The sequence below is a fragment of the Crotalus tigris genome, unplaced genomic scaffold (assembly GCF_016545835.1).
Source record: "Crotalus tigris isolate CLP2741 ecotype Arizona unplaced genomic scaffold, ASM1654583v1 scf7180000017725.2566008, whole genome shotgun sequence".
Lineage (NCBI taxonomy): Eukaryota > Metazoa > Chordata > Lepidosauria > Squamata > Viperidae > Crotalus > Crotalus tigris.
In genome coordinates, this window is record NW_024096593.1 from 1,550,742 (window position 1) to 1,576,628 (window position 25,887).

The window sequence follows — 25,887 nt, forward strand, 5'->3', positions numbered from 1 at the left end:
GAAGATGGTAGAGGACAGGATGACCTGGAGGAACGTTGTCCATGGGGTCGCGATGGGTCGGACATGACTTCGCAATTAACAACAACAACAACAACAACAACAAATATTTATTAGAAACATTTAGTAGTTTGAAGAATTTAGTAGTCTGAATATTTTATTTACTGGTTATTTTTATTACTCTTAGAAAACCTGTATGAATTTTAACTTGGATCTTGTACTTCTTGTAAGCTGTATAACATGATGGTCAGTGACCATAAGAGATATCCTGTAACAACCCTAGGAGATAGATTGGGCTGAGAGTGCTGCGATGATTGTCTCCAACACCTTAACCACTTTCTATGTAATAAATAAAGTTTCAATGTAAATAAATGTCAGCCGAGAAAGAGAGCTAATGTGATATAGTGATTAAGGTGTTGGATTAAAGTCAGAGGGACCCAGGCTCTGGTCTATTTTTGGTCATGGACACCTAATTGCATCAGTCATCATATGTAGTCAGTCCAATTTATCAGGTTTATTCTTTATGAAGGAAGCATTTCTGTGTGTGCACTGACCAAAGCCATTAAAAAATGTAAGAATGCACAGAAACAAGTAAATAAATTAGTAGTTTTGTCACAATCTGTTTTTTTAAAAATATATGAATGTTAAGTTTTTTATATTTTGTAATATTTTTCTAATCATTGCAGATCTTTTCGTGTTACCTTAACATGGATTTTGAAATGAACTACGTGATATCGAGCTTTAAAATAATTAATTTGGATGCTAAAATTTGTTACATTATTTATGCAAAGTATTGCTTATTTCAGTTTGGAGAGATAGCAAACATTCCTGAACAATAAGGGATGAGACATATGGGGGAATAGAGAATTAACATTCCACACTATTCAGGAGATCATCCCAACCTTTCTGAGTGACTTTTGCTGGAATACATCTAACTCCAGAACAGAAGAGCAGCCAATTTATAGTAATGTTTTCGCACTTCCGTACTAGGCTCTGAAAGTAACTAGTTAATCTCCAAACAATTAATAAATATTTATTATTAATTTGTCAAATTTTTATCATCAAGATTCTGGGCAGCATATGACAGAGCAAGAAACAATATAACAAAGAAAAGAACAATGCAAGTCTAGAAAACAAAAAATATTCAGATGAATATGTCCAAGCATGTAAAAGGCTTGCATCTCATTCCAACTCAATTGTTGAGGAAAACCCAAGTTTTAAAGACCTTTTCAATACAGTCACAGTACGGGCTGTACCATTCTCTGGGGTGATGCTGTTCCAGGGATAGGCACCATGACAGAGAAGGCCTATTTCCTGGGTCCCATCAAATGATGTTATTTCCATTTCTCAGTGTAAATTCCCATGGATCAAACATCAACTAATATTATAGACCAGTGGCCCCCAACATTTCCAGCTTGGTGGCCAACCAGGGGAATGGGGAGAGGGGATAGTTCTGTGTGAGTGGCAGGCAAATGGAGCTTCATGAGCAAGCACCCACCACTCATGCAGCCTGGTTCCGAACGGGCCAAGGCCCAGTAATGGGCCACATCCCACTACAACTGGGGACAGTTGTAGACAGTTAACTAAAAACTTAGCTTATAAAAGAATGGTCAATCATCAGTTTTATTAGCCGGTTTTTAAAGTGAAAGTTACTTTATCATCAAATTGAAATATATCATGCTAAATAAATGCCACCAGTATATCACATTTTGTATTTTTTGCTATTAAAAATTAAATTAAAATAATTTTCTTATTTGTTTGTTTTAGGAAACATAAACACAATTGCTTTTGCCTCCATGAAGTTGTAAGTGGTTTCAGGCAACCTGTTGGAGCAGTACATTCTGGAGATGGATCACACCGTCTTTTCATCCTTGAGAAAGAAGGATATGTGAAAATATTAACACCCGAAGGAGATATAGTCAAAGAACCATTTCTGGACATACACAAGGTTGTTCAAAGTGGAATAAAGGTTTGAATTCCTTTTATTTACCATTGGGGACTTCCTTTCTTTTAAGTCTAATTTTGTGTTACATTTTGTATTATTTCCAATTTTGCTTAATTTTAACTCTAGAAAGTAAATAATAAAAATAGAACATAAGTCTTTTAAAATGAGGTTTTCATTTAAGTTATTGGAAAAATAAATGGCTTCAGCCTAATGTGCATTAATCATGATTAAGATCCAACCATGATTTGAACTCAGTTACTCAATCAGTCCACAGTTACTGTGCAGACTTTTCAAGTAAAGTATTCAATTTTCTTTGAGAGTACAGCTATAAATGTGGTGTAGTTATGCAGTTTAGAACCAGAGCATTTTCCATCTCAGTTAAAATGGTAGCTCTTTATAAATTATTTCTCTGAAATAGATTCACTCCATTGGTAATCAAATGCTATTATATACAGAAGGGGGAGCTCTCACTGCATCAGCTATTTAAAATGATAAGTCTTTGCTTATATTAAAATCAAATTCTCCACTATAAATTAGATATTGAAAAAGTCCTTTCCCCCTTAATTTTGATTATATGTGTCAGAACATATTCCTTTAGAAAAACCAGTTTTGTTTGCAAAATTAAGCCATTAACCTATGAAATTGGAAACTTTCATTAAAATAAATAGAATGATCAGAATAAATCAGAATAGCTAAGTGAACCTGTTATACTTCAGTATATGTATTAACAACTGAATGGTTTAGTGACTAAAGAAAATTCATGAAAAGGTATGTTAGGATTATTATAAAGCAATGGTATATTTTCTAATTCTAGGAATATTTTTATATGATCACATCAAAAATGTATCACCTGAAAGTACTATCATATATATAAGTCTAGATCTGTTTAAAAACAGCATGACATTTAAATGTTAAAATTGAGATTAAAAAATCTATATTCAGATTAATAACTGCAATCTGGTCTTATTTATATACCTCTTCATTAATCTGAGCCAAGAGCTGGCATTTTAGTATATTATAAACTGTATATTCCTTAAGCTTGATTCTCAGACTTTTTTTTTATAAAAGTTTTTTGGGTGTGATTGTTTTGAATTATCATCATTAAGTTTTTGTGGTTAAACTTGATATGTCAATTCATCATAGGCTGCTTTGTTAAAAGTAATTATGAAAGAGTATAGAAGTTGATAAGATCTATGAAAACAATTTGCTGTAAGACTAGTTAATCTTCCCTCTTTAGGCAGTTTGAGTAGTCAAATACTGAAGAAAAAAACGTGCCATGGAAACTGACAAAGTAATTGTATCTAAATCATATTGTCACATGACCCAATAAAATATCTTCTAGATGCATTGAATTCTCCTAATTTCCAGGTAGCATTGCTAATGACAAACCATGCTACTTGAAATTATGGGGAAATAATCATAGCTTTCTCCTACTTGATAGGAGGAATATAAGATATTGTATTGAAATCAACCATTTAAAACTGATAATAGTATTTCAATCATGAATCATATAGAAACATAATGAAAACATAAATCATCCAAGGAGAATGAGAGAACCTCCATGAAAGAGAAAACATATGTCAGGGAAATGAGTGATACTGGAGAGAGACTATTCAGAATATATGGGCTAGACTCCTTGACCTCAGCCACCTTATGCACCCCTCCAAGCTATGAATTGTTTTTACATGTCACAATGGCTTAAATTTTAATAGAAAGTTTCCCTAAATCTTGAACTACATCAGCTTCTTTGTTTCTTTCTACAGCTGAATACCACAATGAAGTCAGTTACACAAAGTGACTTCTAGCTTTTTTAACAAGCCAATACAATATTTCTATATAATTTCTTGTATAATCTTCTGAATAGTTTGCCACAAATTATTTATTGTAATTTATTGATAAGAGCAAAGATATATCACCAATATATATATATTAGAGACATTTTTTTTCTCTTTGTCCCTATAAATTACATCTACCGATACATTGGATATATCTACTTTTCCAATTCATGTCAATAAAATATGTTTATTAAAGTGCCAATACTGGACTCACATTTCGTATATACAGCTCTATCTCATTGTTGTTGCTGATTGAATGAATATAGTAATAATTAAACAAGATACTAACTATGTGATCTGCAAACATCCCATATGATGGGCTTCTCTCAGGTATCAATGATAGATCCTATCATGTCTGCAGATTCTATTACATATTAAAAATGTGCATCTGCCCTTCAACTATCTATGCATTTGTCACATAGGCATGCACTGTTTTTATGAATGGATCCCAGAAGAACTGATTATCCTGCCTGAAATGGAAATATGCAGTAGAAAATGAATAGAAAGTCTATTCTTTCTTCCATACTAGATCAAAATAAAAGCCCTTTCTTCTTTCCAGTGTTGACTTTCAATAATGTAATAATATAGCTACTTATTATCTCCAATAGAAACTTCACACATGCTTCCTGAATGGAAGATTATGTATGCAGAGACCATGGTTAATTTGTTTCATATCTCTGCTCTTAAGATTTTGGTATCAGATCATTCCAAGATGATCAAAACTTCCTAAGAACAACTCCATAGCTATCATTTAACACAACGCTAAGTGTGATTAGCCTTACTGAAACAGAAGACATTGAATACATAAGTGACTTTCTAGTCTAAAGTCATATATCCTATAAATTCTGGAAGTAATTAGAATTGTTTAGGAAACCAACAGCAGTTAAAACATGAAACATCACAGTGTTATAAGTATTATAGCTTCTTTATTATTTTTAAAGGCTCCCTTTTAAATGCTTGAATTATTCATTTTTAATGATGTAGGAATTTGTGGCTCTTTTATATTTTAAAATAAATGGATGCCTTGGCATTTTCTTTAATAAATTGTCTAAGATCTTGAAACAACAGGCTTAAGCACTAGTGAATATTTATAACTTACATAGTATGCATTGTTTAAAAACAAAAAAAATAAGGAAAAATAGGATCGCAGACAGGACAAACTGTTGTTTCAGTAGTTTTCTTTTCACCAAGACAGAGTTTACTGCATTTGCATATTATACACATGATTCAAAACTGATCTGTTCAGAGAAAAATGTAAAATATGGCATACATATTAAGTGTTTTTAAGATTTATAGTCTCATCTAAAATTCAAATAGCAATTACAAAAAAATAGAATTGCAGCTATACTTTAAGCTACTTGTTGAGTATTTCATCCCTTGAATTTGATAAAATTCATATTCTGTTCACAAATACTATGATTGCTTAAAGAAAGTACATGTACAAAAGAAGATGTAACATCTATCAAGTTATGTCTATTCTCTGAGTTCAGTTAATCACTATGACAATATATAGTACTGCATTGTTTCTTTCTTACTGACTTTGAGAAAATGGCTGAATATTTTAATTATCTATTTTCTTAAAGATCAGAAATAGGTTTTTATTAAATTTATTAAATAAATTTATATATCCACCTATCATACCAACAGCTACAATGAGCAGTTCGCAACTATCAGATAAAAGCAGCAAATGTAAAAACAGATATAAAATATAAAAATACATATTATATTTAAAATAAGGTGAGCACCAGGGTGATAAAACTATAAAAGTTTAATTTAATTTAAAAACGCCAAGCTTTTGCCGTCACCTGCCGGCATCCTCAGGGCTTAAAACGCCAGGGAGTGAGAGAGTCTCTTATAAGCAAGCCAAAGTCTGCGCCCGGCTCCTCGATCTCGTCATCGGACCTAATTGGTTGGATTGTGCTCCAGTGACTCATTTCTTCCTGCACCCCTTTTTTTCGCGTGTGTCCTCATTTGCCTTCTTTTCTTTGAGCTCTAAAGTAGGTGGAGCAACCTCCTTGTCTCTCTGATTGTCTCTGTTCTCTCCCTCGGGTTTATCTAGTGGTTTGCATTTCTCCTTCTCCCAATCCACATTTGCACGACTATTCTCTCTCTGAATGTTTTCCCTTTCATCCCTAGTACCTCCCCCTTGTGCCCAACTGCTGTCAAGATGGTCACATGTACCACTCTGGGTTAACTGGGGTGTGGTAGTAAGCTGGGATGATTCAATAAGTTGTTTGTCTATGCAGCCAGTCTCGTAGATGCGGCCAAACCCAGTTAACATGCTCCCCCCCCTTTCTTTCGTCTCCTGCGCTCTTTTTCCCCGCGTTATAAACAAAGGTCTCAGTCTGGGGGGAGGTGGGGTTACGATCCTTCCGAACGTCCCAGCATTCCTCTTCCATCCCCCTCCTCGCTCCGTTGCCTCTCATTCTTGCGTGCCTGTGACAAGGATCTTTGGAGTCGATGAGTGCTGTTGATGTGAGGTGCGATAGGCTGATCCCACAAGCTCCGCCCTCTCGCGCATTCCTCCATCCGGGTTCACTCTTCTCTCCGCTCTCCAGAGTGTCCATCGACTCGCAGTCGCTCCTAGAGCTATCCCACACCCCATACATCCCCAACTCGGTTGGCATTATAGAACGGAGGGGTCGTCCCATCTTCTTCGGATTGAGTCACCGGAGCACAATCCAACCAATTAGGTCCGATGACGAGATCGAGGAGCCGGGCGCAGACTTTGGCTTGCTTATAAGAGACTCTCTCACTCCCTGGCGTTTTAAGCCCTGAGAATGCCGGCAGGTGACGGCGAAAGCTTGGCGTTTTTAAATTAAATTAAACTTTTATAGTTTTATCACCCTGGTGCTCACCTTATTTTAAATATGAATATTCCCAGGGTTCATATTTTTAGTGTTATTGACCATAAATACATATTAGTATATGTCATAAAGTTCATAAACTAGGTTTGAATAAGCTAAAGATATAATACTTTTAGCTGTCAATAATATATCTTGAGCTTTATAGAAATCTATAAATCTGAACAAGATCACTCTAATGAAAGCTACTGTATGTAGAATGTTTTGATGACATGTGGGCAGTATGTTTATGCTAAAGATTATATAATGTTGATTTTGGGCCCAGTGCCTTATACTGGAAGAATGTCCAGGAAGAATTATGATAATTCTTTATCATTTTACATGCACATGTGTAGGTTTAATGTCCTGTGTTTCCTCAAGAAGAATCCCCTGGTGCCAATGAACTGAGTTTAGTCCAAAACATGTCTCTGTTTGGAAAGTGTAGTTTTCATTGTGGGTGTTCTTGAAATTGTATGCTTTATACCCTGTTATTATGGAGATGTGTGTAGTATGATCATGACTGCCAGTTTCTTTTCTGTGCACTGTATGAATTAGAGCTGTATCCCACACACAGTGTTAGATAATCTATGTTTCTGTTTTGTTATATGTACAATTCAATTTTGACATTCAGCTATTTAAGAAGTGTTCAGAATATCTTCTTGTGATATGTAATTTGTTGTAGGTAGAGGAATGTTTTAGTCAGAAAAAACTCAAAACCAAGTAAATGACATGTCATTTAAAATATGTATAATTAAAGAAAGGGAAGAAAGAGGGAAGGAGGACAGAAGACAAATCTAATAGCCACATCATGGCATCCTGTAGCAGGAGTAACCACCACCAATTTAAATCCAAAATATTGGAATTTTGAGAGTTAACCACAGCATTTCCTCGATGTATTTAACAACTTCCTTTTTAAAAAATGTGACTCATCCAACCCAATGCAGATCCTGCACTATACTAGTAGACACAAATTGTTATAAAATATCTAAAATATCATAGTCTCCTTTACTAGGAACTGGAATAATATTATAATCTTCGCTTTCCTCATTTTGAACATATACTGTAGAAAGTAGAAGTGTGTGGTTTTATTTCATATGATAATACCTTTATTGTTTTTATTTATATAATTATCATAGCAATTTTAAGTACACTTACAAGGGAGTATGTATTATTGAGTTCAATTAGTTTTAATCTTAAGCAAACTGTAGATCAGTATTTTTCAAACAGATTTTTATTATGATGTGTCTTCGGCCCTTTTAAATCTGGACGTGCTTATTTTAATTATTAAACTTATGATAATTTTTTTCACTTTAGAACAATTAGAAGTCTTCCACAGAAAAGGAGAAACAGAATTTTCCATTTGTCTTGTGAAGATGGTATAGAGTAGTAAAGAGTGTATTTTGGTACATAGTATCCTCTTGTGTGATTCCACATGGATGTATTCTTTGCTTGTATGAATCCAGCTCCCAACCTTTTCTATACCCCGCACCCCTAGAACGCTTCTTATATATTCTTGCACCCCTTACAAAAGTTCAAAATAATGGCAACAAATTATGCATATACACTATAATTTTGAAAACCAAAGTTTTCACACCATCTGGAATATCATCTCGCACCTCCATGGGCTGTGAGCACCCCCAGTTGGGAACCTCTGTGGAAGAAACTAGATGTAGTTAACAGTATGTGGAATTATTTCTAGCAGTCATCATTTAGATGGGATATGGGTCAGCAGCTCCTCTGCTGCTATGGATAGACAAGGAGATGAACAGACAAACATTCAAAAGATATAGGCTCATCATAGTCAAGTGTAACTTCTGGTGCTAAGATAAGAACCCACATAGTTTTCGTAGCAACAGTATATTTTCCTGTTGCTTTATTCTTGTTAGGTTTTGGTTTAGTTTCTTTTAATTTTCTAGTCTATTTGAAATTCCTGGGAATTCCTGGTGTCCAGTGCTAACCAGGTCCAATCCTATTTGGCTTTTTTTAAGATTAGTTGAAGCTGCCTAGACATTGCCATATGCAATAAATATCTAGTGGTTAACTGTACTTTTACTTGGTCATAATCACCTATATTAACTATGATCTTTTGTTATAATTCATTGAATATGGCACAATTTATGAAAAGCCAAACCCACTTACAAATTATTAAGTTTTTTACTCATTATAATCTTTCTTATTCTCATTTAATATGAGTGAATTTAATAGATAGAGGTATAATAGCTAGATAAAGGTGAGCCTACTTGATCAACAGTGTTTATACACAAACTGACATTCTTATATTTTCCCCATTTAATTTTTTCTAAATATATTATTTTATAAATAAAGTTCTATTACAACAATATTCTTAGTAGGCAGAACTTTGTTGCCCATTTGCTTTTAAATACCATTTTTAAAATGTCATTTTTAACTGATATAAGATTCAGAAGATTAATTCCAGTTTGTAATGATACCAAATAGTCACCATTTATGTGGTGAATTATTTCAGTTAAAATAGACAAAATGTATTCGATATAGGAAAACATAATTTTAACATAAACTATCCAGCTAGGAGGTTGGCAGTACCAATGATGATTAGATGTTTCCCCTCTGTATGGATGTATTATTTTGTTAGGTACATTATGTAACAGGAACTGTGTAATGGAGAAAAGAAAAAATAACATAGCAAAGGACAGTGTAGTTGTTTTGTATTTCAGATTTACCTTCTTAGGAATTATCTTTGTCCTTTGCAATATTGAATTTTTCTTCCAGTATTACCAATAGCAGTATTAAATCCTGTAATTTAGTAACTGGTCTTTGACAAAGGAAAATACACCCCACTGCCAACTCCTAAAATAAAAACAGGCATTCAGAACCAGCTTATGAAAAATTCTGCAAGGTTTCTTTGCTAATGTTGAAGTTAGGTGATAACTCTGAGGATCTGTCCTCCATGTGATTGTTGACATCATATCAGTGTTTTACACAATTGGTGTTGCAGTCCTACTATTTACAAATGGAACATGGAGTTCAGAAGTGTTACTAGAAGATAAACACTCAAAAGACACTTATATACATATTGTCTGTTTAATCTATGTAATATTCTATATTTAGAATAATGTTATCTTTCTGCCAGAGAGAGCTCTAGCTGATAACCAGATATAGTGTTAGATATGAAAATTACTAATTACCAAGATGTCTTTAGATGTTAATACTATGAAATACTAATGATGTTTCAAAAGTATTGAGGAATTTCTATTTACTGTGTTTACACAAAATAAGTCTAATAGTCTGTCCTTTCTCTTCTTGTCTAATTCTTATCTTTTGGTACTATACTCCAATTATTTGTACTTTCTGAAAAATGCCCCTGTCCACAAAAGAAATAAGGTCTACAATAGTCAGAAAGAAATTAAAGGATGAAACTATCAAATGAAAAGAACAAAGATGACAAAATGTAATCTTCCCATAGTTGCCTGACCATAGTGGCAAACAACTTACGGGACTAAATAATCCCTAGCCTTTCTCAGAGTGGTCATTCTGTAGATATTATTGGTTTTATTAGAGCAATCCCTTATCCAGAAAGCCCCAGGGCTTATACAGGTAGTCCTTGACCTACGACTACAATTGAGCTCCGAATTTATGTTGCTAACTGAGAAATTTGTTAAATGAGTTTTGCCCCATTTTATGACTTTTCTTGCCACAGTTGTTAAGTGAATCACTGTAGCTGTTACATTAGCAACACAGTTGTCAAATAAATCTGGCTTTCCCATTGACTTTGCTTGTCAGAAGGTCACAAAAGGTGATCACGTGAACCTGGGACCCTGCAACTGTCATAAATAGGAACAGTTGGCAAGTATCTGAATGTAAATCATATGATCATGGGGATGCTGCAGTGGTCATAAGTGTGAAAAATAATCATAAGTCACTTTTCTCAGTCCATTATAACTTTGAATGGTCAGTAAGCGAACTATTGTAAGTAGAGTATCAATAAAAGAAAAATAATCCCTACCTTCAGGCTTACAATGAAAAAAGTAAAAAAAAAATAGAAAAGAGGTATGGGAAAGGAAACCAATAAATGCAGACATTTTTAGTGATATATAATACAGATGTAACCAGCACCATCTTTTTTTGGATAGAAAAAGGTAATATCTCAAGCAGCAGATCTTAAGGCACATTGGGGCAGTGAGGTATCAAGAAAACAATGCTGTGTCTGCTGTATAGTTTGCTTTTTAATCTCTCTGAATATTCAGCAGCCTGCCTTATCAGCTTTGGAACATGAGTTGAGGGATGGCTATCAATTCTGACTCAGGAAACAGAATGTTTTGGCCTACCCCAGCACGGGTAGGAGGAATGGAAACACCTTCCCTCGAAGAGCCCAAATTTGCTGGCCCACATAGCTAACAGAATAGCCTGGCTTCTTGTTTTTTATTCTGTTAGAGCCTGGTAGCACAGCTCTGATGGAAGATTATGATGAAGCGAATGGTTTTTCTGCCTCTAATGTTTATGCGGCTTGCTTAACTTGACAGGATAAATAATAGAAAGTTGATAAAGTCAGAAACAGCAGGCTTTTTCTATTCTTCAAACCAAACACAAACTTTCAGTGATTAAATTAATTCAGACATTTTGTAGTTCTAACACCAGGGAGGTCTGTTATGACATTGCAGAGGTTTATCTAATCTAGGAAGATCAGGTCTCTGAATTTACTTTCTTAAGGTATTTATAATGTGCTAGCCATCATAGTGCTTAGCACAGATGTGTTTGCTTTTCCTTGTATGGCTGTTCATACTTGATATAATCATAGGGAAATCTTTCTCCTTCATGAACTTGATGTGCATTCTGGCGTATTTTCAATTGGCAGAGTTTCAGTTAAGACCAACAATAGCTTTCCAAAACAAATAACATTGGCCCAAATATGCCATTTCTGACCAAAATGCAGTGCAGCTAGAATTTTTCCCTGTTGTTTTATTTGTGCAAAGAATGCAAAAGCCACTATATGACAGAAAGTTTTCACATAACCTTGACAAATCTAGAAGCGAGGAGAGTTTTAAAAAGAGTGTTTAAAAAATATTTTTCAGATATTAAAAATCTATCTTCAAAAAAAGTATTTTATTCCATATGGCAGGTTAATCCCAATCGGATATTGTTAGATCAGGAGTTCCCTGAATTCTTAACTATCATGGCTAAAGATTAGGGAAAGTTGTAGTGCATCCCTATTCAGATAAATTTAAAACAATGCTTACCCATTGGCATTATCTAAACTATAGACCCCAGAACCCCAGAACCTGAAACAATCAGCAATTTCAGTGAGGTAGATTTTCACAGGCCATAGAGAATTTTAGAATTAGTCCCAAGGCATAATCTGAGCATATAATATGTTGCCATGTTACTAGAGCTAAGTCGATTTACCTATATTTGGAGGAGAGGCAGCCCATAAATCTAATGCAGGGGTTCCCAAACAGGGGTGCGAGATGATATACCAGGGGGTACAAAAACTTGAGTTTTCAAAATTATAGTGTATATGCATAACTTTTGTAAGGGGTGCGAGAATATATCAGAAGTGTTCTAGGGGTGCGGGATATAGAAAAGGTTGGGAACCACTGATCTAATGGATGCAATTTTACTTTCCATAACAAAGAAACGCAAACTGGGATCTAGGCCTCCTCTAAGAATCTTACTCTAAAGATAGTATGGCTGACAGTTCACAGGCATGGAAATTGTGAGCTGTCTTATCGTGAGTAAATATGGGAAAGAATAATTCATAATGAATTAGCTTCATCCTCAACAAGTGCTACAAAAGAATGGCATTGCTGGCAGTCAGTTTCCATGGCCAACATCTCCTGGAAGAAGCCATGAAGTAGGCAAGTGGCAGAGCAGTAGACAAAATGGTGCTGCTTGTACCAAAGTAATAACTTCAGTAAAAATTGCAGCCATGGAAAACCTTAGCAATAGAAGCAGCAGAAAACCTGTAATGTGCTGATTGATGACACAATCGTCAACACACATTGGTAGAACCTATTTTTCTGAGCTTCCCTTCAGCCTTTAAAACAGCATTAAATACTTATTTGAAAACTGGCCTAGTGCCATTTTTAAAGCATGCTAAACCTCTCCAAATAAGAAATCTTTATGGAAGCCAAGTATTTGTTTCTCCTGCATACTACACCAACATAGCTTTGAAAGTTCCTGGAGAGGAAGGTCATGCCCAGAACAGCCTGAACTAGCCAGTAGGATGTGAGCAGATATCAATCATTGACCATATCATCAACCATATTAAGTATAATATACAGGTAGTCCTTGACTTATAACAGTTTGTTTAGTGACAGTTCAAAGTTACAATGGCACTGAAAAATGTGACTTATGACCATTTTTCAAAGTTACGGCCTTTGCAGCATCCCCATGATCATGTGATCAAAATTCAGATGCTTGGCAACTGGTTCATATATATGACCTTTGCTATGTCCCAAGGTCACGTGATCACCTTTAGCGACCTTCTGACAAGCAAAGTCAATGGGAAACCCAGATTCACATAACAACCGGGTTACTAAATTGTCAACTGAAATGATTCACTGTGGCAAGAAAGGTCATAAAATGAGGAAAAACTCACTTAACAAATGTCTCAATAACGGAAATTTTGTGCTCAATTGTGGTCGTAAATCAAGGACTACCTGTATTGTGTTCATCACCAAAACTCTGTCAGCAGACAACAGAAAACATTATTTTAAACCTGAAACAGCTGAAGATAACTTTCATGCCTTTCAGCTGAGCATGTGATGAATGCAACCATGAAGATATGGCATCAAAATCTTGTTATCAGGGCATGTTTGTCTTGTGGCTAGGGAGCCATGAGACTGAGCCCATATTGACCACTGATAGTCAATTTTATTAACAATAACTTAGCATAGGGAAAATTAATAATCTTGTATTCAGTACCCTATCTGTCTTCTTGTGACATGCTATTCCTAGAAAATATCCCAAATTCAAACCCTATCATCTTCAAATCCATCTCTGAAACCCTGGAAATTTATCTTCTTCTAAAACAGATCTGCAATAGGCATTCAGAGAAACAGTTAGTGTAGCTTCAGTTTTTAGCAGCTGCTTTACTGTAAACTTAAGCTCTTTTCTAAAGTGTGTGTAAACAAATTTTAAACTTCAAATGCAAACCACCCAAGAGATTATATAAAACATAAAAGACTGTTAACAAAGTTGCTGTGAAACTACACTAAATTAGGCCCAACAGAAAAACGTATTTAAGGACTTTTTCATAGTCTGGAAAAAGGGACAGAAGTACTTGTGTTTGAAGTAAAAACATTATATTAGAACATTCAGCATTGCACCAGTTTAATTTCATTACATAATTGTTGATTATATTTTATGTAACCAATTTATTTATGCCAAACCAAATTTCCAGATGGTTATTATACTATTTCTATCTTATTTGTCGATCAACTATCCTCACTGGCTCTGATTATCAGAAACCACAACAGAAGTGTATGCATTCTTAAGTAATATGGAGTAAATATTTTCAACTTACAAACAATTGTGCAGCATTTTCTGTCTGCATATAGTTGAAGGCTACAAAACATCTTGACTGATCAGAGCTAATGATATAATTTGAAAGTTCATACTACCTTATAAAGTATATGATTGAATAGAGATGTCCTTGAAATTAGTTTGGAAGCTGCAGCTATTCAGAACATACTGTTAATACTTGGGAGAAAAGAGGATAAAATCAAAAAGACTAGACAAGAACAGTGGACAGAAACATATAAAATGAAATTTAACATGGAGAAATGTAAAATCATGCATCTAGATAAGAAAACAAACATGTACAGGATGGGAAAGCTCTGGCTCAAGAACAGCACAGGTGAGAAGGACTTGTGTGTACTAGTGGATCACAGTCTCAACATATCCCAACAATATAATTGAGCTGCAAAGGCCAATTACACAGTGAAAAGCAAATCAAGAGAATGATGGAATCCAAATCACAGGAAATAATTATACCATTCTATGTTAATAGGCTCCAAAACAGTATTACATTCAGGTTTATGCACTCCAGTTTAAAAAGACATAAACTGGAGCAAGTCTAGACAAGAGCTACCAAAAATGGTGAAAGTATCAGAAACCAAGTCCTACTAGGAATAGTTAAAAGACCGTCATATGTTTAGCTTGCAGAAGAGAAGGTTGAGGGAAGATATGATAGCTGGGATGTAGATACAGATCACGGGTTTGAATTGATAATCTCTCCAGTCCCTTTAAACTCTATGATGTTCTGATTTCTGTAGAGATGAACCAACTGGAAACATTTTACTCTTTTTTTCTTCTATTACTCTACATATTACTTTATTATACTTCTATTCTAAGGAAGCTGCACTTACTGCCAGCTTTTCAAGTTGTTTGTCTTGAAACATAAGGTATATATATCTTAAGATTACCTAGCTATATGATAAAGTCTATCCTTATATATTTTTCTGGGTATAAAGATCCAGTGAAAAACAAATTAGATTTTAAAAAATAAGAAACAACTCATAAACCAACTTATCAATCAATATTCTAAGAACATTTTCATATATGCTAAACATTTACCTTATTTAGACCATAGAATTCAAAATCATTTGAGGCAGGCCAAGATATTTTGTTCTGTGGCATAAAGTCTCCCATTGAGGAAGGGTAGGTTTGTTATATCCAGGTCTTAATCAAGGGACTAAGAAGGAATAGTTGACTGCCAATTTCACCTGTCATGAGAATATCATCTTGCTGTCAACACTGCAACAATCTTGGCTGAAGCCATTTTTGCTTCGTTTTTGGTGGCCACAGTACTGGGAGGGGGGAATGAGTGGTTTTAAGGTTAGACTAAACAATAAATTGTCCCATGGGAACCAAGGTCATTGCTGCCTGACTTTTGGCGGGCTGAGCCTTCCGTTAGAAAGTCCGTCAAAGTATTCTATTGGGGAATGTGGATAATTACATAGTGCTGGGGTGGGAAGTTCAACTTTGTAACATTGTAATTCTTGGGAGGGAACTCCAGACTTGGTTTCACTTTTGACTGTGCTGATACCTTGTAGCCAATAAATATGTTATTTAAGGAACCCTCTTACCTTGGAGTTCTGCTTTTATTGGTCTCATCTATCGGAACCATGACACTCGTCCTGTCTTGTAAGAATGCAGCCCTATTTCTGTTGCTTCTCATTGTCAATAATTTAGCCCAAGATTTGAACTTTTATCTAAGTAGAAACAAAGCTATGACTTCAAACAGCTGATCTAAAGGCATTCAAACCTATGATACCCACGGCTAGAGAAAGCTGTGTAATATTACTAAAAGCTTTCACTGCAAGGTAGCTGGTGTTAGAGAAGATCTTCAGGCAGTGTCAGTAAAAGAAAGAGAACAAGATTCAATCCAGTATGATAAAATATTGATATATCAAAGGCAACTATGAAAATAACAACATGCTCATAGATTAATAATTAGAAATCACCCCTCCAGACAAGTATAGTGTTCTGTTCCTACACTATTTATGTTCTATTTATAATTAAATTAAAATAATACAATATAATTTGTCATATTCTTGAGAAAAATTAAAATATAGTTAGTTCTTATGCTAGATTGGAAGAGGTGTATCTTTTAATGTTGGTCATCTTGTAAATAACTTTAGCAATCCATAAAAAAAAATCTCTTGTAATCCAGATTTACTCTCTGCATTTCCAGCTTCAGGTCATATAAATAATCCTATATAAATAGCAGCCTTATAAAATGAAATATCTTTTTATGTAAGTAATTTGGACATATACAGATGCATTAAACTAAATTAACTTTCAGTGTGGAATCTAAACATATAGTAATAGTATTCTGATTTATGTAGCATTTCTAGTAATCTAATAAAAATATCATCTATATTGTGCTCCTATCTTTATTTTTTAATTGTTAACTATGAAAAACCTAGTATAATTTATTTTAATATATTTAAAGTGATTTTATACAACATGGCTAATTTGATTAACAATTGGAAGCTACTCTATGTAGAGTATAACTCTAGTTCCCATCAAATGAAAATTATGTTGAATGCCACCATCAACTCTAAACCATTCTACTGAAAGAAATTTCATTTCCAATGTATGTCCAAAGAAAAAGACATACAATTATAGGCTCATTTTCTATATCAAAGTATTACAGTATTTTTTAAAAAAACCATCAAATCAGGGACCTTGTGTTTTCTACAAAGAAAATATGATTGATACTTCAACATGTTTCTACCACCACTTATCACTACAGTTCCTTCCCTCATGGATGTTCAGCAAACTGATACCCCATTTTGTATGAAAGCTGATTTAAGAATAAAATATTTATGTAGATGAGTTTATGGAAACCAAAACACAGATATTCTAAGTCATCTTTTTTTTTCAAATTATTTACTATCTGTTTACTTGATTTCTATTTCTTGATATATTAGTGTCATCATCATCATTAGCTCATGTGCAGAGCATATTGGGCAGCAGGTGTTTTCCAGTGGTTTTGATCATTTGCAGCATCTTTGGTATCATCCCAAGGGATATAAATAATGTTAAGATCTTCATAAGTATTTGGCACCAAGTCTTCTCTTTCCTCTAGGAAGTATCCAACGTAATGCAATTCTTGGATGCCAGTATTTAGGCATACATAAGATATGGCCAACAAGCAGCATTCAAGGTTCATTCACACTTATTAGTATAGTTGTCTTTGGACTGCAAGGTGTTCAAACTGGTCAGTCCTAGAAGAGATCAACCCCGACTGCTCTTTAGAAGGCCAGATCCTGAAGTTGAAACTCAAGTACTTTGGCCACCTAATGAGAAGGAAGGACTCACTGGAGAAGAGCCTAATGCTGGGAAAGATTGAGGGCAATGGGACGACAGAGAATGAGATGGCTGGATGGAGTCACTGAAGCAGTAGGTGTGAATTTAAATGGACTCCAGAAGATGGTGGAGGACAGGAGGACCTGGAGGAGCGTTGTCCATGGGGTCGCGATGGGTCAGACGCGACTTCGCAATTAACAACAACAACAACAACAATTTAGCATATAGTATGCAATAGCAATAATTATATAGAGAGAGATTTCTACAGTATCTTTTCAGGAATATTTCCTGGATATTCAGAATACCGCCACTGATCATTCTGCATTAATTATTAGTATCAATATATGTTAAAGGACTATATGGTTCTGTAATGGAGAGTAGGTAAGCATTGGCAAACACTTTGGATATATACATTGTCTTTTTTAGGTGCTTTCACAAAATGTCTATTCACAAAATAGCTGTCTCAATTTTAGGCAATCATAAAACGTTTTCTAGAAAGCAAATTAGCAGTGTTGCTTTCCATCAAATCCTCAGCCTTCTTCCCTGAACACTTTTTAGCAATCCAAATTGCCTTAGTACTTTGGGAGGCTGGCAATTTCACTTCCAAATAAAGCTCTGGGCTGTAACCACCTAGCATTTTATTCTCTAAGAATATAAGGCCTATATTCGTTCCAAGAACCAAGGGTAGATGTAGGTAGACATCTCACAGAATAAGTTTGGATTTGTTAGATGCTCAAATTATGTCTGCTCACAGATATTATACAATGTAGAAATGAGACTGTAAATTTAAAATTAAGTATGTTGCACCTTATTAATCTACCCTGCAATATTAAGAGTATAATACATAATGAAATACTGAATGCAATCTTACACCTGTTTACCCAGATATAGAACATATTGACTCAAATGAAAATTTCTTCCAAATAGATTGCTGTCATATTGTAGCTTCATGTTTTTAAGTATCTATATTAAGAAAGGCTATTAAAAATGAAACCTCAAGAACGAGCAACATCTGTTGTAATTGTCTGTGGCACAACAACCTGAATATTGTATCAATATTTAGAACCTGGGACTCAAATTCATAGTGGGGATGGGACAAGTTGTGCAGTATACTGTATATCTCTGTTAGTAGTCACAATGTTTTCATGCATCACACCATGAACACAAATATCCTTAACATATTCAGGAAATCCACTTCCTTTCCAGTGAAGTTTTCTACAAGTACACTCTATTATACTTTTCAATTCTAAGTGATTATAGCTTCATTTCTATTTTTCTCTAGTAAAACCTGGTCAATTAGATTTTAAAATCTGGAACATCACTGAAAGCAAATATAATTAATTTAGTAAAGAGCTCTGTTTATTAACAATGCATTATTTTATTTTGTCTTCTATGACATTAATCAATCAATCAGAATAGAGCTGGAAGGGACCTTGGAGATCTTCTAGTCCAGCCCTATATCATTTCAAGTGGCTGTCCATTCTCTTCTTAAAAACCTCAAGTGATGAAGCACCCACAACATCTGAAGGCAAGCTGTTCCACTGGTTAATTGACCTCACTGTTAGGAAGTTTCTCCTTAATTCCAGCTTGCTTCTTTCCTTGATTAGTTTCCATCTGTTGTTTCTTGTCTTGTCTTCTGATGCTTTTGGAAATAAATTGACCTCCTCCTCCTTGTGGCAGCTTCTCAAATACTGGAATACTGCTATCATGTTCCCCCTGATTCTTTTTTTCTCTAGACTGGCCATTCCCATATCCTGCAACCGTTCTTCATATGTTTTAGTCTCCAGGCCTTTAATCATCTTAGTTGCTCTTCATTGCAGTTTTTCCAAAGTCTCAACACTTTTTTGTAATGTGGTAACCAAAACTGGATGCAGTATTCCAGATGTAGCCTTAGTAAGGTTTTATAGACCAGTACTAATACTTCACATGATTTTGATTCTATTACAATATGACAAAGTGGGGTGTGCTGCTGGATAGGATTACTGGGCCACAAGCTATTTTTCATAGGCAAAAAATGATAGTGAAGCAACAGTGTGGGCTACAAGCAGGAATACGTCAGCATGAAATAATGTCTTTTGTAGGGGTTTAGAAAATAGTTCAGCTTTTCTTAAAATTCCCTGGAATGTACCAGTCTCATATGTGATGGATAAATATGCAGTTTAAATGAACTTGGATCTCTTACAGTCAGAACTATAGAAATCAAATAATAATAGCTTTTATTTGTTTCATTAAACATTTGTTTAATGCTTCTAAATCTCCCCATCTCCCATATTACAGAAAGGACCCATATTTTTGGACCCACCTTCTATGGGTGTTCTTTGTACAGGAAAACTCTTCTCCTAAACCACCTTACCTTGGTCCTTCCTTCCTTCCTTCCTTCCTTCCTTCCTTCCTTCCTTCCTTCCTTCCTTCCTTCCTTCCTTCCCCTTTTCCTTCTTTCCATCTAATAGTCTTTCAACTTTCACAAAATATGATCAACAATAATTGAGATTTTGCAGGAGGGAAGATTATTTTCAGCCTGAAGCCTTTTCCACTTTCCACTTTTGCAAACCTGTTGCTTCTTTCAGGCACTGAAATTTTCTTGTTTTGTTTTGTTTCATAAGGATAACACAGAAGAATTCTTAATATATTTATATAATGACTAAGTGCAAAAAATGAGACTTTTTAAAAAGCAATATCACTTTTATCAGTCATACGATATACAGTAGGACTGCTATAATATATTATGAGCATCAAAAGGACTTTGTATACTTCACAGTTACAAGAAAGCATAGCTTTTTGTCTAAAATTGAGCTGTATGCTGTTCTGAATTTATTTATGAAGTAGTTTAGTAACTTTTTTCAAACTCATTTATATTTAGCACAATATTTTCTGCTACTTTACTATAGTTCCCCACATTCACACATTCACACATAGTTTGGATAAAGCTTAATTTCATTTCATTTCCATACATGTTTTTAAAGTAAATTGTATGTAAAATACAAGCAAAATTGTTCTCACTGATCTGCTCACTCCCAATCTCCATCCTTAAAATAAGTTTGTGGGATAAAATCAGAGATAGCGAAAGGCTCAAGGTGCCAGTAATCATCACAGTTTATCAGGGATTAGAACTATAAGAGAAATGATAGCAGTTTGGCCAAACAGAATTAAGGTGTCATGATCCCTACTTTCATCATTTACTGAGTCAAAAGGAGAAAGGGCCAGCTTAAGTGGAATGGAGTTTTTGCTTTATAAGTCATTATCACTTTCCATGAATTGCAACCCTGAATCTGTACCAGTTCTAGCCTGATGTGTCCATGTGTATTTCAGCAAAGGTGGTTTAATATACAGTAGAGTTTTGTTAATGGAACAGATGCCATGCAGAAGGTATTTTTTACAACAAACAGGAAATATGTCTAAATATAACATAAAGTTTGAGAAATGGAAGGATATATTAATGATGTCACACATTACAAATATTATTTGTACTTGCTAGGTTATTTCAAGGGAAACTATAACAATGACATCATAATGATGGCTGACTTTTATTAGTGTTTTCTCTGTCCCTTGTAGACTGTAAGAAAGCAACATTCAAAATGTTGCCTCTGCTCTTGTAATTGGCTTTAACCTACCACAGTTTTGGCTTTAACCTACTACAAACTATGTCCCGTTTCATTTCAAAAAAAGGATAAAACTAAACCGAAGGACTAATAAAATGCAATGAGGAAGAGGAAGAAGCAATTTTTTGAAAGCTTGGTTTCATTACTAAAGTTCAATTTGGGGATCAGAACACTATATCTGAGCCTTTTTCTGGGAGCAGTTTTTGGTTATTTTTTTACCCAAATATCCCCGCTTGTTTTATCATTCTTGGGGAAAACATAGCTTGAGTTTTCCCTCTTGAATGAAAAGGCAAATAAAATAAGCAAGCAAGTAGTAGCATTATTTAAATCCCACTAAAGCAAACAGATAATAAATGGCAGAGGGTATCTGTATTTGCTTTTTTTTTTTTGCCTGGAAATGAAAGTATTATTTTGGGCAAGCCTATTGAGAAAGAATTCTGCCACTGGATCAGCCCTAACTGAAAAGGCCTCTGATGTACCTGAATAATGTTCTTAGAAGAATGTTCCACTAAAGAACCTAAAACAGGATTGAATAACCAAGGTCCTGGACTACAGATAGCCCCTGGATATTTGTGTATGTGTGACATGGAAGTTGTCTTTCATTGTATAATTATACGCTGTCAAAAACCAGCACAGTTTGTGATAGGTTTCTTTACACTTGTTATGACCAATTCATTCCCTATTGCCCTCACCTTCCCAAACTATTGCATGGATCACAGCTACAAAGTTACCATTTCTCCCAAAGCTGTTTTTTCCAAAAGGCAACTGGACTTTTTTGGAGGGGTTTTCTTTCAAAACGCTTCACTTGTCATCCAGTTCAAAACTGAAGAAGCTTCTTGGATAAAAAGCAAACTGTTTGCAAAGAAAAAAATAAATAAAGTCCAGCTGCCTTTTTGGAAAAAGCACCCTTGAGACAACTGTGATCTGGATGATTGAGAATCTCCATAGACATTTCACTCGAAGCTCCTGTTTGCTGTTCCCATTACTTCTGCAAGCACTGTACTGTATATTGGGTATTGTAACAAGAGACATCAACTCACTTCTACATTACCGTACTTTCCCTCAGACTTTAGTCATACTTTTCTTGTTGTAAATCGATTGGTTAAAATTTAAAATGATCAATTTCTTTTATTCTGTTGTTGAATAGTAGTTGTTACTAGACCTGAAATTACAACTAAGTTGAAACAAATAAGCTTATTTTTTTTTCACAGAGGATATCTTTTTTATGTTGCTGACTACATCATTCACCAGGTACACATTTTATGAGGAAAAATATTTCTCCATGAAAATGGAAGGTCAAGCAACCAGAAGCACCATATTTTGTTAGTGATGGATTTCATTATATGCCAATTGCCTAAGCTCTGCAGATTACTAGCAAGAGTAAACACCAATTAGGAATTTTTCATCACATCTTATGAATCCAAATAATTTATCACTTGTCTTTATCTCAAAGTTGAAATAGTCACATTTAATAGCAGATGAATGGTCAGAACTTTCTAATGAACAAACTTTCTAATTGAAAGGCCAGCAATGTAACATATATTAGTGGATTACTCAGTCTCTGTTTCAAATACTGTGTGTTGTTCTGCGTACTGCAGTTTAAGAAGAATTCAAGCAAACTGGAATATTCACAGAGATGGACACCAAGATGATGAGAGAACTAAAAACTGAAATCAATGACAAGAGATTGGGAGAAAAAACCTGCAGGGTGAAATATAATCTCAGAGATCCATAATACAGAATCAGCCATGATCTGGATATTGAATAATTATTTTAAATTATAGGAATGCATATTCTATTGGATGCATTCTATTGAAGCTATTTAATAATAAGAATAGTTTGGCAGCAAAATCATACTGTGAGAGGTTAACATTAACCCATAAACTGAACAATATCCATTTCTTGGGGATAATTTAGTTTGAATCCCTGTACTGAGCACAGATTCCCTTCCAAATCTATGATTCTTGGCATGTAAATTTCTCAGTGATAAATACCAATGGACATCTACATAAACTGCAATCTCAGCCCAAAAAAGCATGTTACAAAGCCCTTCAAAATAGATAATAAAAATATTAATTTGATTGGGCAATTATTGCATTCGAGACAATTGATGACTGAACTACATTGCAATTAAGAGAACACTTCTGAATTACATTTCATTTATTTATTTGATGTATACCCCAACTTTCTATTCTAGCAGTTTACATCTTCTTTCAAGATGACTAATAAATTTTCATAATAAAATATAAATGTTTTAAACATTCAATTAAAGATGATGTTAAATAATGTAACACTTAAAAGAATGTAGAAATGTAGTTTTTGAGATGCCCTATAAAAGGACTAAAACTAAATACAAATGCAAGTGGTACTTAAGTTTTGAAGATATTGTTGAATATTGTCTTATTTTATAATACCAATTCTGAAACTTAAATTACAGTATAAGACTGTAATGGCTATTGCTTGGTATTAGTGACTTATTCAGAGATTGTACTTTATAATTCATCTAGAATTCTCATCTGACTGGATCCTTACACTTATAATGTGATGTATTAGACAACACGATATCCATGTTTTGTCTCAGTGACCTTATCCTGCTGGGTTGTGACATTTTCTTCAGACAAGTATTACGGTACTTGTTTCCAAGGTATCTGTAGTCAGCATATGGGGAGGCAGACAGATAGGCTGCTTATTATCAAGTAAGTAGCAGAGCATTTATTTATTTATATAGGTGCCTACTTTGACAGTGAATCCGGACATCAAACAATAAATTTAGACATCTGAAACAAAAGTTGCAGCATTTATAAAGCATACCTTGCCCAAAGGACCCACAACCTGGAGCTGGACCCTGTTTATCTTGCCAGACTTACCTGTGCTATTTATCTGTTCAGTGTCTCATGTGTAGCATGGACCGCAGCTACATGTCTGTATGTGAAATGAAGAAATAAGTCCAGAATAGAACAAATGGTATCTGCCTCAATTTATGTTGTTTTATGTTACATTTTTGTCATTTTGGTGTTGATTGTTTACTTTGTTCTGTTTTAATTCTATATTAGCCACGCAGAGTAAGGCAGTAAAATAAATAAATACGGATATAATCATGACTCTATTAAAACAACTGTGGATTACATAATTCACTATTGGCCTAGCATTCAGCATTTTAGCAAGGGAGTCAAGCAAATTCAGTTTAGTGCATTAGTAATATATCTTGTTCAATTGTCGATAATGATCATTGTAAAAATAGAAACCCTATAAACTCTATAAATCTCGATTTTTAAAAAAGTTTGACTCTTATGTCACAACAAGCTGTTGCATAATTGGTAAAGAAGATCACATGGTCAAAACTTAATTTTTAAAATTTTATGATTGTTTCTTGGTGGTCCAAATCACTTTCATAAAAGTTACATTTCATAATAATATTACTAGTTTAAATGTTTGCTCTATTAAAGGTCAGGGCAAGTTCTTATTTAGATTTACAATGGGAACTATATACTATAATACCAGATAGCGGTGAAAACTTAAGCAATGAAGTCAGGCACTTCAGTGTTATATTTCATTCTAATGATGTGAAGATAATCTCTTTAGCTGCATGACCACTATATTAGCTACAGTCCATTAAAAATCTTTATGGAAACAGGGAGTCAGAAATTATATTGTGTTATTCTATTTGTCATTAGTAATATTTTGATTGGTCAAAGCCCCTAACCATTTCATTATTATCTTTCTATTTTTGTTTTTATTGGCAGCAAAAGATGACAGTATAGGATAGCAGAGTGTCCTGCTTTTTGACCATAAATTTAATTAAATAAATAAATAAATAAAATATCTACGACTGAGTATGTGGCATTAGAGGAAATATAGAAACTATTATTTCTAATACAATTTAAGGAATATAAACTTAGATTTTCACTATGATCTTTTTTTTTCAAATACTATAGGCAATGTAATTCAAGTAGTCCTTGACTTACAAATGCAATTGGAACCATCACTTCAGTTAAGTGATGTACTTGTTAAGTGGGCCGTGTCCAATTTTATGAACTTTTTTGCTATAGTCATTAAGCAAATTGTTTTCCTCCCATTGACTTTGCTTATTGAAAGTCCACTGGGAAGGTTTGCAAATGGCAACCTCGGGATCTTGCAAGAGTTGTCACTAGATGACGATTGCCAAGCTTAAGCACATAGTGATTAAGCCATGAATTTCATTTCAGATTTTTCATAACCTGATACAGAATTATCTCAATGTGTCAGTATTCTGAATCAAATGTCAGATCTGTTATTAATGTTTCTCATAAATTTTCATATAACATTGTTCTATAGAAGCAAACAGTGCATCCACAATACAGTATGATGATTCATTTCATATAAACACATATTCAAACTTGCCATGGTTTCCTGTCAAATATTAATTTCCAACTTTCTCCCTAAAGAAAGGTAGAAGTTTTAATACAAAATGGATTTCAAAACCATTCAGACTGTATATTTTCATAAATGAGGGTTTATTATTTTTAACAGTTTCAGTTTATCACTGCACTGTGGTCAATGGTTTTTGTTTTTAAAAAAAGGAATTTAATTTTTAAATGTTGATGGAATCTCAACACATGCCATTAATTTAGAAAAGGTGCCAATAATTATAGCAGTATTTTCTACATTATTCAAAGATTTATAATACAAAAGGACTTGCTAGACTTTCATTTTTGTTAAAAGAGTACATCAGTTAAATGTAAATTAGATTTTTGAATTTCAACAGCTGCTTTCAGAAATTTTCAGGTTGCTTTTCCTGGAAGCAACATGAATATAAGTTTACAGTGAAAAAACAAAGAATTAGTGAAAGTGTATATAAATCATATAAAAAGGTATTCAAATAAAAGACAATTAAA

General features: G+C 34.2%; 1 protein-coding gene across 3 annotated transcripts in view; it reads left to right on the forward strand.

Annotated features, from left to right (window-relative positions):
* LOC120306204 (hedgehog interacting protein) overlaps positions 1-25,887 on the forward strand; it is an 86,050-nt gene that overhangs the window by 33,541 nt on the left and 26,622 nt on the right. For all 3 annotated transcript variants that reach the window (XM_039338961.1, XM_039338960.1, XM_039338962.1), the window contains exon 4: positions 1,765-1,966. In XM_039338961.1, coding sequence (XP_039194895.1) covers positions 1,765-1,966 — 202 coding nt within the window. The remainder of the gene's footprint in view (positions 1-1,764; positions 1,967-25,887) is intronic.